Genomic DNA, 11559 nt, shown 5'->3' on the forward strand with positions numbered 1-11559 from the left:
AAACTCTGTACAGATAGGAGCCTGACAAACGCACAGAGCTTTCCAGACAGCAGTAAGTGCTTACAGAATATATACGTTTAATCTGGGCCGTGGAAATGGCTGTGGAAAGAGGTTTTGCAAAAGGAAATGAGCAGGTTTATTCATGCATCTCGATTGTTTGAGGACAAAAGGTATCTCAGGTGATATTTTCAATTCCTCTTGGTGTGCCGCATGGTATGGCAACATAACACATGTCACAACCCGTTATTTGATGTATATCATAATGTTTCACAACTGTATTTTAATAACCACACCTAAGCCATAAACTTTCTGAAAGCATTTAATGAAATGTGTCTCATTTTCATACTACACAGTATTCATTTTATTTGGTGCAACGTTCATTTCTCATAGACTTGTATTAATCAGTCAAATAGGAAACATTAATATGGTTTATGAATGACCATGGAAAGAGTATTTCAATAATGAGCTACATGATCATGAATGTCCATCAAAAATGAAATAATGTTACAGCCTGTTAGCTCACCTTTTTTAATTTTTTTAAATAAAAGGTGGGTTTTGTTATCTTTTGGACAGAGCCAGGTTAGTGCTTCCCCCTGTTTGCAGTCTTTATGCTAAGTAAACTTGCTGTAGATTTTGGACAAACATGAGTGTTTTCTTTCTTCTTGTCTTAATCTCTGCAAGAAAGCAAATCAGTGTATTTCCCAAATGTCAAACTATTTGTTAATAATTGTAATTTTAGTTTAGTTTAGTTAGTAATGTTTTTACAAGCAATACACCCCAGTTCACAGGAATCACAATGTTGCTGTAATTCACCTACCATTGTATGCCTTACAGTGAGATATCATGTGTTACAGGACAAGCTGTGGTCACCCCTGCACACCTGAAGACTGTGTGAATGGAGCGCCAAAAAACCTGATTGATACTGAGAGCCTCTTGGATGAGATATTGTCCTGGGCGGACACACACAACTCTGTAAAGAAAGTGTTGTTGCATCTCAAGTTTAGACAAGCCACTGATGATGTCTTACTTGACAAATCAATCAACAAAAGATTTTTGGAGTTTCACCGTGACATGACTGAGGAATGTGGTGCAGAGGGGAAGCAGCATTCATGGGCTGTCATTGAGAAACAGGAGGAGGTTATCATGTATGGACCTTTCTATCCTAAGTACAACAAGGGAGAACACAGCGAGGATATCATTATTAAACAAACCCAGGAACTTCTGGAGTCAGAGGCTGCCTCAGAGGACTGGAAGGTGTATGTTTTCACCAAGAACAGCCCCTGTTTGGCAAGAAATACAGATGCTTGCATGTTGAATTTGGTTCAGAAAGCTCAGGAGTGGTGGAGTGTGTATGGAGTTAAGACTCATATTGGTTACATGAAATGTTGGGGCTTCAAAGGAAATAAAGAAAATGTGTTCAGGGATATTAACTTTAGCCAAGTGGACTGTATTGATCAGACCGAGGACTATGAGAGCTATGTTAAAGCAGCTGAAAAGACTGATATTAATCCTGCGTGTGAAAATCTGTTTTCTGTTGTGAAGCTGAGATCTGCGAGTTTCGCTTTGATAAACACCATGCAGGACCAGGATTGGAAGAGCTGCTTTAAAAAAATGCATAGTATTTTTGAAGGCAAACCAGAAGAGGATAAACACACACAGGAACTAAACACAATGATCGAAGCTGCCCAAGTTCTGCTTTCAAACAAAAAAGAAAGTTTCGAGGAACATTTAAAAAAAGGACCTGCATTTGCATTTGATTACGCTTTTAGCTCACAAGTATCTGACGCCATGCGAGGTCAAATAAGACTCACATTTCAACAGTGTTGGAAGGAGATGGTGCAGGACAAATATGCTGAGAACATCAGGGAGAAGCTGACTGAAAACTTCAATCAATGCACTGTACAGCTTTTTATCAAAGATATTGTCAGGTTCACAAAAGAATACTTAGAAATTGGGAGGATACAGTTTCCAGAAGAAGCTTCACAAGTTACCCGATGACTACATTTCACCAAGATGATGAGGAAATCATTATCAGACTACATGTTTGGTATGTTTTTTTCTGTAGAATGAATCACCATTACATCATATATGCAATTACTTTGTGTCAAAAATGCTTGGTCTTTATCAGTTTCCTCAGTAGAGCTACAGTTGCACACTAAGGAAGGGCATCAAGTAGTGTTAGTGTACACATGTCCGTCTCTCATTGTGTCTTTACTTACAAGATATAACAAATGGTGTATTACAATTATACTGGAGTGGAGTTTTCACATATATGCTCGTATATTTGTTGGTAATTACGTGTGGTGATGCCCCACAGTTACCCCCCATGCTTGTCACAATGCAAGCAAATTAAAGCATTGAGCATTTATAATAATCTATACAGTCTTGAAACAATAAGCCGTCACAAAATCTAACAACTGTCAGCTAACAGACAATAATTAAATGATTGTTAGGTTTGGGGCTTTAATAATAAATACTATCTACCAGAAATGTTCTTTTTTTAAGGCCCTCAGGGATTACAGTTTTGTTACGGATGCACATCTGCTCTTGTGTCAGCAGAGGGAGCTATGTGCCATATTCAGAACGTGCAACATAGCAATAGGTAGTTTATCATGTTTTCTTTCACAGTGGTGTCAATACTGACATGTTTTTTTACACTTTAAATCAAAAGGCGCACAGTTAAGGCAACTGATCGAGAAACAAGAAAGCAACCACGGAGGTTTTTCTATTGCACTTTGTGGGAGAACATGTTTACAAAAAATGATTTCACTGCTGCGGAGTGATGGATATCTTGAGCAATTCTCTTAAAGTTACAGTAGGTTTAATGCTACAGGATAGCTTTCCTTTGTAGATTTAGATGCACTGTGAAATAATGCATCGGTGATAATAAGTCGGTGTAATCAATGAGTGTCAATTAAGAAATATTTAAAGGGAAATTTCACAGATATCACAAATCAAGTCTTTTCCCATTGCAGATTTTCTAACATTGTTAGATATTGCTGCTGGATGGTTGTGTGTGGAGTTTGATTAATTCACGTATTTTTTTATACCCTGCATAATCTGCAGACCTAATCACTTTTGAACAGTTGATCCTAAGACATACAAAATACTGAAAACCGACCACATTGAGGTTAACGGATTATTAAGTAACCTGAACATGTTTGCTCTGTAGAGAACTGTAGCTTTTGAGGTTTTAAAATATATTGACTGTATTGCATTGTTGTGGCTTTTCAGAAAAAAATGTATAGTTTAGTTTTTTTTTATTGTGTACTGACCCTTTATTACACAAGTCCTCCATGGTGCTAACTTCTCTCTCTCTCTCTCTCTCTTTACATGCTGTGTGTTTCAATGGTTTTAAGGCATATTGTCCATAATAACATACAAATGAAAAGAAAGTATTAAAATAAAATAAACTAAATGAGATAAAGTCTGACCATTACCGTTATTTGTGATTGGGTTATGTTACAGTATCTAATATTGAAAGCAACTTCACTGGGAGGGTAGAGCAGCATGTACAGGTAGTTCTTAGAGTCCAAGAGTTGTTTGTGTCTGATCACAGCGCTGCTAACAAACTCCATTCAGTCCCTCGATTGCTGTGAGTAAACGTACAGTAACTGACCAGTTCTGTTTAAGATCTCCATTTCTTTTGTGGCGACCACTTGTTTGTCCCAGAGCGTTGCGTTTGGGGCACTGTGCGGTGTGTCGGCTGCACAAACATCTGCATACAGAGCGCTCTGATCTCTCAGAAGAGTTTACTCGCTATAGATAGGCTGGTTTGAGATGCATGTCAGGTTGTGGGTCTTCTAGGCCAGGATTAGGTTGTTCCAGGGCTCAGCTTTGGAGCCAGAAGACCCACCGTGGCCCCCAGGGGACATCTTGAGAGGAATGGCCCCACTTTGAGCTGTCATGTAGGCTGGCAGGGCGGAAATCTAGAAGGATACAGAAGGAAATGGTGAGAAGGCCTGTCAGATTTCTTATGTTATTTGTCAGAGACTTTAACCCTTGTTTTTTGCATGTTTTTGCAGAAAAACAATATAATAAATACAGAAAAAAATACCCAATATTGTAGAATTTGGGTAATGATTATTATTTTTTCTTGACAGCGTTTTAACTGTATTCTGTTCCTTGCCTTAAAGACCATATTAGGCTTTGGCCTTTAGGTCTTTTTCAACAGTAATTTCTGAATGTTGTGAGCTTTTTTATCACAACCATCAACTTTCACAACTTTTGAATCTTAATATTCTGTGAAATTTGTTTAAACTGTGTCTTACTTGTGCATGTGAGCCGTGGTGTGAGTACAAGCTGTGGGTGTCTGGCTCCGTCTTTATCTGCCGAGGCTCCTCAGTGGTGGTGGTGGTGGTGGTGGAGGCCCGGGGAGTGCTGCTTGTCGTGATGGGAGTCCCCTCGTGGCCTGGGGTCCCTGTGGAGCACCAGGACTAAGGTCAATACACATTCACAGACAGTAGGAGCATGTGAATGGGCTTAAGTCTTGAGCTCTGCCCTTGCGATTGTAACAACTATCACCATGTCTGCACAAACCTAAGCACATGTGGTTTTGAAGCTCACCCGTTTGGGACTTGTTGAGGTTCTTAGGTTTGCGTTTGCGGGTCTGGATCCCCTCTTTTTTCATAGCAAGGGGTCTTGCTACCTGTCAGGACACCAAGACAAAACAATAACCATAAGTCAACGACAGCAGATTGAAGAGTAGAGCTGGTGTAAAATAAAAGTTATTAAAGTGAGGCGCAAGAAGAAGACAGGTCAGTAAACGGTTTCTTGTTCTTAACATCTCGAGAATCCCTTATCTCATTTCTAGAGATGGGTTTTGGAAAAAATCTGGGAATTTTCATATTTTTTAATATCTTTTATGGTATAAAATGGTCAGTTTTAATTGCATAATCAAAAGGGTTTTCACTAGTTATATATAAGAGATGAACGTCCTTCCCCCTCTTCCCTCTCTCACCCCATGGAGTTTCATGTAGAGGCCACAGGCGTTGCAGACTGGTTCTCCCTCTGCGTTTCGTCGCCACAGTGTGGTGGTGGTGGTGTGACAGTTGGTGCAGGACAGGCCCACCCTCCTTGAGGCAGACTGCATTGTAGAAAAGATGTCAGGAGAAAAGAAGACACATTTATTTTCCCTGAGTCAACACTTCAATGTATGTATCATATCATCTATGCTTCACGGTTTGGTAAAGAATACCAAAGTGCTCCTCTGTTACTCACCAGCCGTCTTTGAGGTTTGATGAGCGGTCTGTTGATGCCGTTCATCTTATGGTACAGTCCACAGGCATTGCACAGGTAGTGGCCGGTACCATCCCGCCTCCAGAGGGGGGTCGACATCGCCCCGCAGTTCACACACTCTCGCCCCTCAGCAAAGTCATCAAACAGGTCTGTGAGAGGATGACAAGAGAGAAATAGGATAAGCCAAAATTTCCTTTTTTATCTTTTCCCTCAAGCCTGATCTGGATCAAACGTGATTTGCTCCTGTCAACGTATGGGTTCTTTCCACGTTAAGAATGATATGATACAATATGAGCTAGAACAGAGTCTTAAACCTTCAAACTGTACTAAATAAAATAAAAAAGTATCCTGGTTGAGTTGAAACAATGGCTCCTTTTCTGATAAGTTGATGTTTTAAGAACTTCTTTTGGCAATTAGTTAGTATAAAACTGATGATTACCATTTAGTGTGTCTTCAATCCTTATTAACTTTGTAAAGAAAAATAAATGATCAATTCCCCTTATAACTTAACACATATCCAGCTCACGATACAGCCACAAACAGAGACGATTTTGAGAAATTAATTTCCAGCTGAGTTTATTCCACGCAAACTATTTTCCAGCCATGTTAATACATATTTGACTCAACTGTCAACCCTGATTATCAAATGCAGGGGCATCTCTATACCAGCAGGAGGTGCAGGCCGCAGTGTTTTAGGCCCACACAACAGCAGCCTGGAATCCCTCCTTATCTCATAGCTCCCCTTAAGATAAAGAATCGGCTGGAAATAGAGACGCAATAGACCTCCATCATATTCAAATAGAACTCTGTGTCTAACTCATCTCTGTCAGTTAACATGACGTCTCATAAATCTGTCATAGAGTATGTCTAAAGAACTGCTTAGCCATTCAGGGGAAAAATACATCCATGTGATATGTGAAATTGACAGAACAGGTTAGAATATGTGAGATTATTTGAACAGATTGAAGAAATGTGCAAAAAACCCAGATATTAACAATCAAGGCCACATTTAAGTCGGATCATATTGTTTTTTGCAACTGTACACTCCACTATGCATATTTATTTGCTGATACAAATGCAGGCCTCCTTCAAGGCTGAGAGCAAAACAGAGAAAGCTGGGCAAGCTAACCTTGAGCCGGGCAGAAATTGTAGCCAACACAAGACAAAAACACAAACGAAACATTGCAGTGTCCAGGTCTAAAAGGATGTTTATTTTTTCCGCCGAGAAAGTGTCAGTGTCTATCTTTATCAGGGGGCCCTTACGCTTTAAGGGGACAAAGGTGAAAACAACTGGGATATATAGACCAACTGCTCCGTACAGATTATACTTTGATTTATTTTTATTCATGAACAGTGGGAGCTGTAGAAAACACTTTTAAAAGTAATAAAGGATATTTACTTGGCTTTATCCAAGGTCTGTCTGTGGTACTTCTAATTTAAAAGATAATTTCCCTTTCGTTGTCCTTTTGTATTTTTAAGGATACCGATTTGAAAACATACTTGAAAGCCTTTTAAAACTCTATTATATTACTCTATACATTTACTCCAATTGTTTAGCAGACCTCAAAGGTTTTTTTAAAAATCTTCTTTACTTTCCATATATTGTGTTATCTTTTGCATAACATCATTTGTTGTTAGATTATTTTAATCAAATGATATATTCACTTTTATAATCAAAAATCTCCACGTCTACGGAAAAAAAGTTCTTATATTGGACCTTTTTTACATAATCTGACGTCTATGGTCACTATTGTCATTGGATAATTAGACCATATGCAAAACATACAACTAAATATTCACATGTATACAAATAGCCATTTCGTAAACAAAGGATTATATTGTCGTCAGAGGCATGGTATAGCTGGTAACATAATATCATTTATTCTATTAAAGCTCAAACTTAATATTCATCATCATCATCATCATCATCATCATCATCATTATTATATTAAGTTCAAATGTAAAATGTGATTCATTCAAATCATATTGATGTTTCTCTGGAATAATTGATTAGTAAATAAAGGGACTTTTTGAAATAATCCCCAATATATTTTCACAGATGTTTTAAAGAAATTAGGTTTTTCAGTAAGGCTACGCAATATTAGGCTATTGCTCAATGATCATTAAAATATCTCTCACTATGAATTATTTATGTGATTTGAATTTTAAAAGCACCACTTCACAGCTGAGGGAGTTTCCCCCTTCATCAACAGGGCAATAGAAATGTTCTCTGCACGGCTCATCAAGCACTGAGATTTGATTGAATTTAAGGTGATTGTAAAACAATGCAGCTGGTTTCTATAACATCTATAAAGAACAACAATGAACCATCACACTGCTATCTGTGAGTTAAGGGTGATTATAATCTGTTGAATACGTCAATGTGGATCAATGCTGCTATCTGTCGCACTGTTGAACCGCTCATCATTTTGTTTCTTCATTAAAATGAGATTACCTCGTGTGTTAGGCCATGTAAATCATCCTCACACAAAGCATTTTAAGAGCATTCAGAGAGTAAATGAGGAAGTAATAAGCCATTAATCTTCCGTTAATGTGATTAAAAAATGCTATACTATCTGATATGACTAATACGGATCAGGCCCATCAGATCATAGTGTAAATTACATGATAATGAATTAATGAATGAATACATGAACAATTCTCCAATATTGCCCATCACTGAATAAAATATAGATAATGTTAGAAACAGGTATTAATACAGACTGCGCAAGGTGCAAGCCATCGAAAAACTGTCAACCTAAGCAAAATCAATGTGTTGCAATATAGTCCAGAGTACAACCTCCAACAAAAGGCCAAATTCACATCCACCACAAAAAAAGTCAAAAAGTGAGCAAGTCATATTTGCAGGCAGGCTTTTTAAAAGACAAATGATTCACTGTAACTTCACTAAAATAATGAATTCTTTAGTTGAGTCTTGGGATCAGATATCTCCTACAAACTTCAAATCAAATCTGACCTCATCATGAGGCCAAACACAACTCGTAAACTTTAAATAAACTGTGTAATCAGCTCAGGTTCAGTTATATATTAATTTAAATCACCTCAAATGTATTATTTCTATAACTCCAATATATATTCACCACTAATAAAACAAAAATGGTTTGGTTAAAGCATTGCAGATATTCTATTCTGTGTCTGTTTAATTGCACTTAAGTCAATGTGGACAAAATAATCTGCTAAATGTAATAACCTATACTCATACAATGTAATTTGATCCTTGAAAATTAACAAAATATTTGAAGATATATGTTCATTTGTGACTTTTTGTGTGCAAAAAAACTCAACCTCAGCAAGTGAGCCCAACGGTAATTAATTGTCATATAGGCCTACTCAACCTGGCCTATTGGGTTGTTTTATTCCGAAATGAAATAAACATTAATATTTTGCCTCATAAAATTAATAAGGCTAAAATGAATGAACACTTTTCTTGTTTAAAAAAAAAGTGAAATCAAAGAATCTATGCATATCACTCAATCATGTTTTTTGACTATAAGTTTGCTCTTTTTACCAGTAAAATGTAACTTCGAGGTTCATTGAATAACTACTATTTAAAAGACGCATATCATAAAAGGTGATAATGCATCGTAGCAGCCTGGCTTAATTAATAATAATAAAAGGGTTATTTCTGTATTGTAATAGCTGGGGGGGAAATAGAACATCGTTTTACTTAAAGAAACAAGCAGACACGATTTGAAGGGGATAAGCAACCTTCAATTCTTATGCGGTGTATGTGGTATATTGATCTCACGTGGCAGCCTGTAACTTTTAAAAATCGTTTACTTTTTCATTGTATTTTTAAATAATGAATGTAAGTTATTTTACAAAAAGTTCGTTCTGCAGAAATGCGATGAACAAAAACTGCCTCTTATAGTCAGATCTTTAAAAAGCAAAATGGTCTTACATTTAAATGTTTACCATCATTTCTAGAAATATATATATATATATGTATTTTTTAAAAATAAATATTTGTGAAATATAATCCTCACGTATTGTAGTAGTAATAATAATAATATTAATATTAATAATAATAGTCGAACAATCGCTTGTTCCTGTTCCTATACTGCCTTAATCTTGATGGGTCATGACTGAGATTATGTCTGCCACATGCAGGCGAAACAAGAATAATATGTATAGGTGTATGGCCTCTAAATGTTGTTATTATTAGTGTAGTTTTAAAATTAATAATACATTGATTATTCTATCAGGCCTTAGAACCTTTAAACTCGTTCATGTTTTTAAACATCTTCAATCGTTAATAAAAGATAAATACATAGAGATGTATAGCCTATATTTAAAAAGACATACTTCTTTCTTTTTAATAAACTGCACTTGTTTTCTCCCTGCATGCAATGAAGTTTATCATTTCACATTATTTACTTTTCTGTCTGTCTGGATATAATATAAAGCTTTACTTCAAAAATATACAATTGTACATGTATTTTCTTGTTGCTTACCTATGTTTGGGTGCCGTGTTGTGCAATGAGGAGCGCCGGTTTGGAGACCGTGGAGGACCGGGCTATCAAAGGGGGACGCCGGCCACGTTCCACCAACGTTCGGGTTCATGTAAGCCTGGTAAGGGCTGTGATACGACCCGCTGAGGCCCCGGGCGCCATAGTGCTCCCTCCCGTTGGCAGAGATGTTTAGCGGGCTGCTGTAAGAGACGGCCGTTTCCCGGGCTGTGGCCACCCCGGAGGACAGAGGCGGGCTGGTGGAGAAGGCGAAGCGCGGAGACACCGGGGAGTGGTTGTACGAGGACACCGAGTCTGTGCACGGGGGTGCCCAGGCAGAGTGGCTCGACACCGGGCTGCTCTGCTGCGACGCACCGGGAGTCTGCAGGTAAGGCAGCGCCGGGATCATGGGGGTGACGACCCGGGTGGTGGGCACATAAACCGGAGAGGTGCCTGCGGAGGCGTTGTGCAGAAATCCGGCTTCATAAGAAGGGGGTCCGTGGTTGGTGGTCATTATGCCCTGATACATATCCTCTCCTTGAAATTGGACATCCGTGTTGATAGAAGGGATAATGATAGTGTGGTTGCACTTAACGCTCAGGAGTATTAATGTGATGAGGTTACGTCCTTACAATCAGATCTGCTGCTAAAATGTGAAGCAAAGCAACCGCAACATTGAGAGAATTAGTAATAACCTGAGAGTGGATAGATGTGAAGAGGAGTGAGAGAAGACTACTTGTGATCAAGATCCAGCTGTTATCATCTCTCTCCCTCCCTTTCTCGCCCTTTCTCTCTCTCTCGCTCTCTCTTGCATGAAACGTGAAACCTAATAGGCTGATTTTACACAATAACAGTTACCATCCAACTATTGTTTCATTTAGATAGTTGAAGATTATTGCCTTTACATATATTGTCTTTATCTAATAATGTCCTCAATTCGAGTCAACCTTTTGTTGTTGTTGCTGGATTTAGGTTATCTTATTAAATACAAAAACACTTTTGTTTTCGTTTGTGAATGTATTTAAATGGATTTGTCATTTTAGCTGTTACATAAAAGATCGGTTTCTATTTCTGTCAAACGATTTGAAAGTTGAAAATAAACTTTAATTTGTAGTTAAATACAATTATTTCGTTAAATTGTGTGTCCTTTATTGGCTTTAGGGCTTAATTTAACTATTTTATGACCAGTCTTTCCCTAAATGATAATTGTTCATTTCGAAGATTTTCGAAAAAAACATCCTAAAAAGGATTCAATGAACGGCATAAAAAATGTATTTTGTCTCTATCCAATTTAAATAAAGACAAACATATTGGCCTGTCCGTGCCCCACAGTTATCAATTTATCCCTCAGAATAATATGATATGAATGTGCATTTATGATTTGATACATGCATGTACTGAACTGTAAATGATTGATTCGAATTTGGTATCACATATTATTTGCTTTATGCGCTGAGACGGCATATGCATTTCTAATAATCAACATCAATGTCTACTTTGTTGTCTACTTCATAATGACAAAAATGAAAAATAGTTCCGGATGCTTCAGCGCCTTTAGAGGGAAGTTTACGGCGGCTGTTGTCTTCATGAAGACAGATTTATACCTGTCGTCAACACCAGTGGACATAAACACACGAGGCCATTTCATTGTGCAACCACTTCCCATGACGGTCTCTCATTGAGTTATGAGACTCTAATACAGTCCTCTGTATGTGTGTGTGTGTGTGTGTGTGTGTGTGTGTGTGTGTGTGTGTGTGTGTGTGTGTGTGTGTGTGTGTGTGTGTGTGTGTGTGTGTGTGTGCGTGCGTGTGTGTGCGCGTGTGCGTGCGTGTGTGTGTGTGTGTGTGTGAGA

General features: G+C 37.9%; 1 protein-coding gene across 1 annotated transcript; it reads right to left on the reverse strand.

Moving 5' to 3' along the window:
- Positions 1–303: 303 nt before the first annotated feature.
- On the reverse strand, positions 304–10421 carry gata4 (GATA binding protein 4). The gene is made up of 6 exons (XM_063901716.1): positions 9714–10421; positions 5221–5387; positions 4961–5086; positions 4567–4648; positions 4272–4420; positions 304–3929 (listed from the first exon to the last, which is right to left on the reverse strand). Exons 1-6 carry the CDS (start codon positions 10234–10236, stop codon positions 3804–3806), a joined length of 1173 nt encoding a protein of 390 aa, XP_063757786.1. The 5' UTR covers positions 10237–10421; the 3' UTR covers positions 304–3803.
- Between the last annotated feature and the right edge of the window lie 1138 nt (positions 10422–11559).

Source organism: Eleginops maclovinus, chromosome 15, assembly GCF_036324505.1.
Source record: "Eleginops maclovinus isolate JMC-PN-2008 ecotype Puerto Natales chromosome 15, JC_Emac_rtc_rv5, whole genome shotgun sequence".
Lineage (NCBI taxonomy): Eukaryota > Metazoa > Chordata > Actinopteri > Perciformes > Eleginopidae > Eleginops > Eleginops maclovinus.

Bases quoted from the DNA above. Each gene is read 5' to 3' on its own strand.
- gata4 (XM_063901716.1), bottom strand. From the start codon at position 10,236: ATGTATCAGGGCATAATGACCACCAACCACGGACCCCCTTCTTATGAA. The intron at 5,388-9,713 runs GTAAGCAACAAG...ATCCTCTCACAG, and splicing joins AACACGGCACCCAAACATAG to ACCTGTTTGATGACTTTGCT. The intron at 5,087-5,220 runs GTGAGTAACAGA...TCTACAATGCAG, and splicing joins TCAAACCTCAAAGACGGCTG to TCTGCCTCAAGGAGGGTGGG.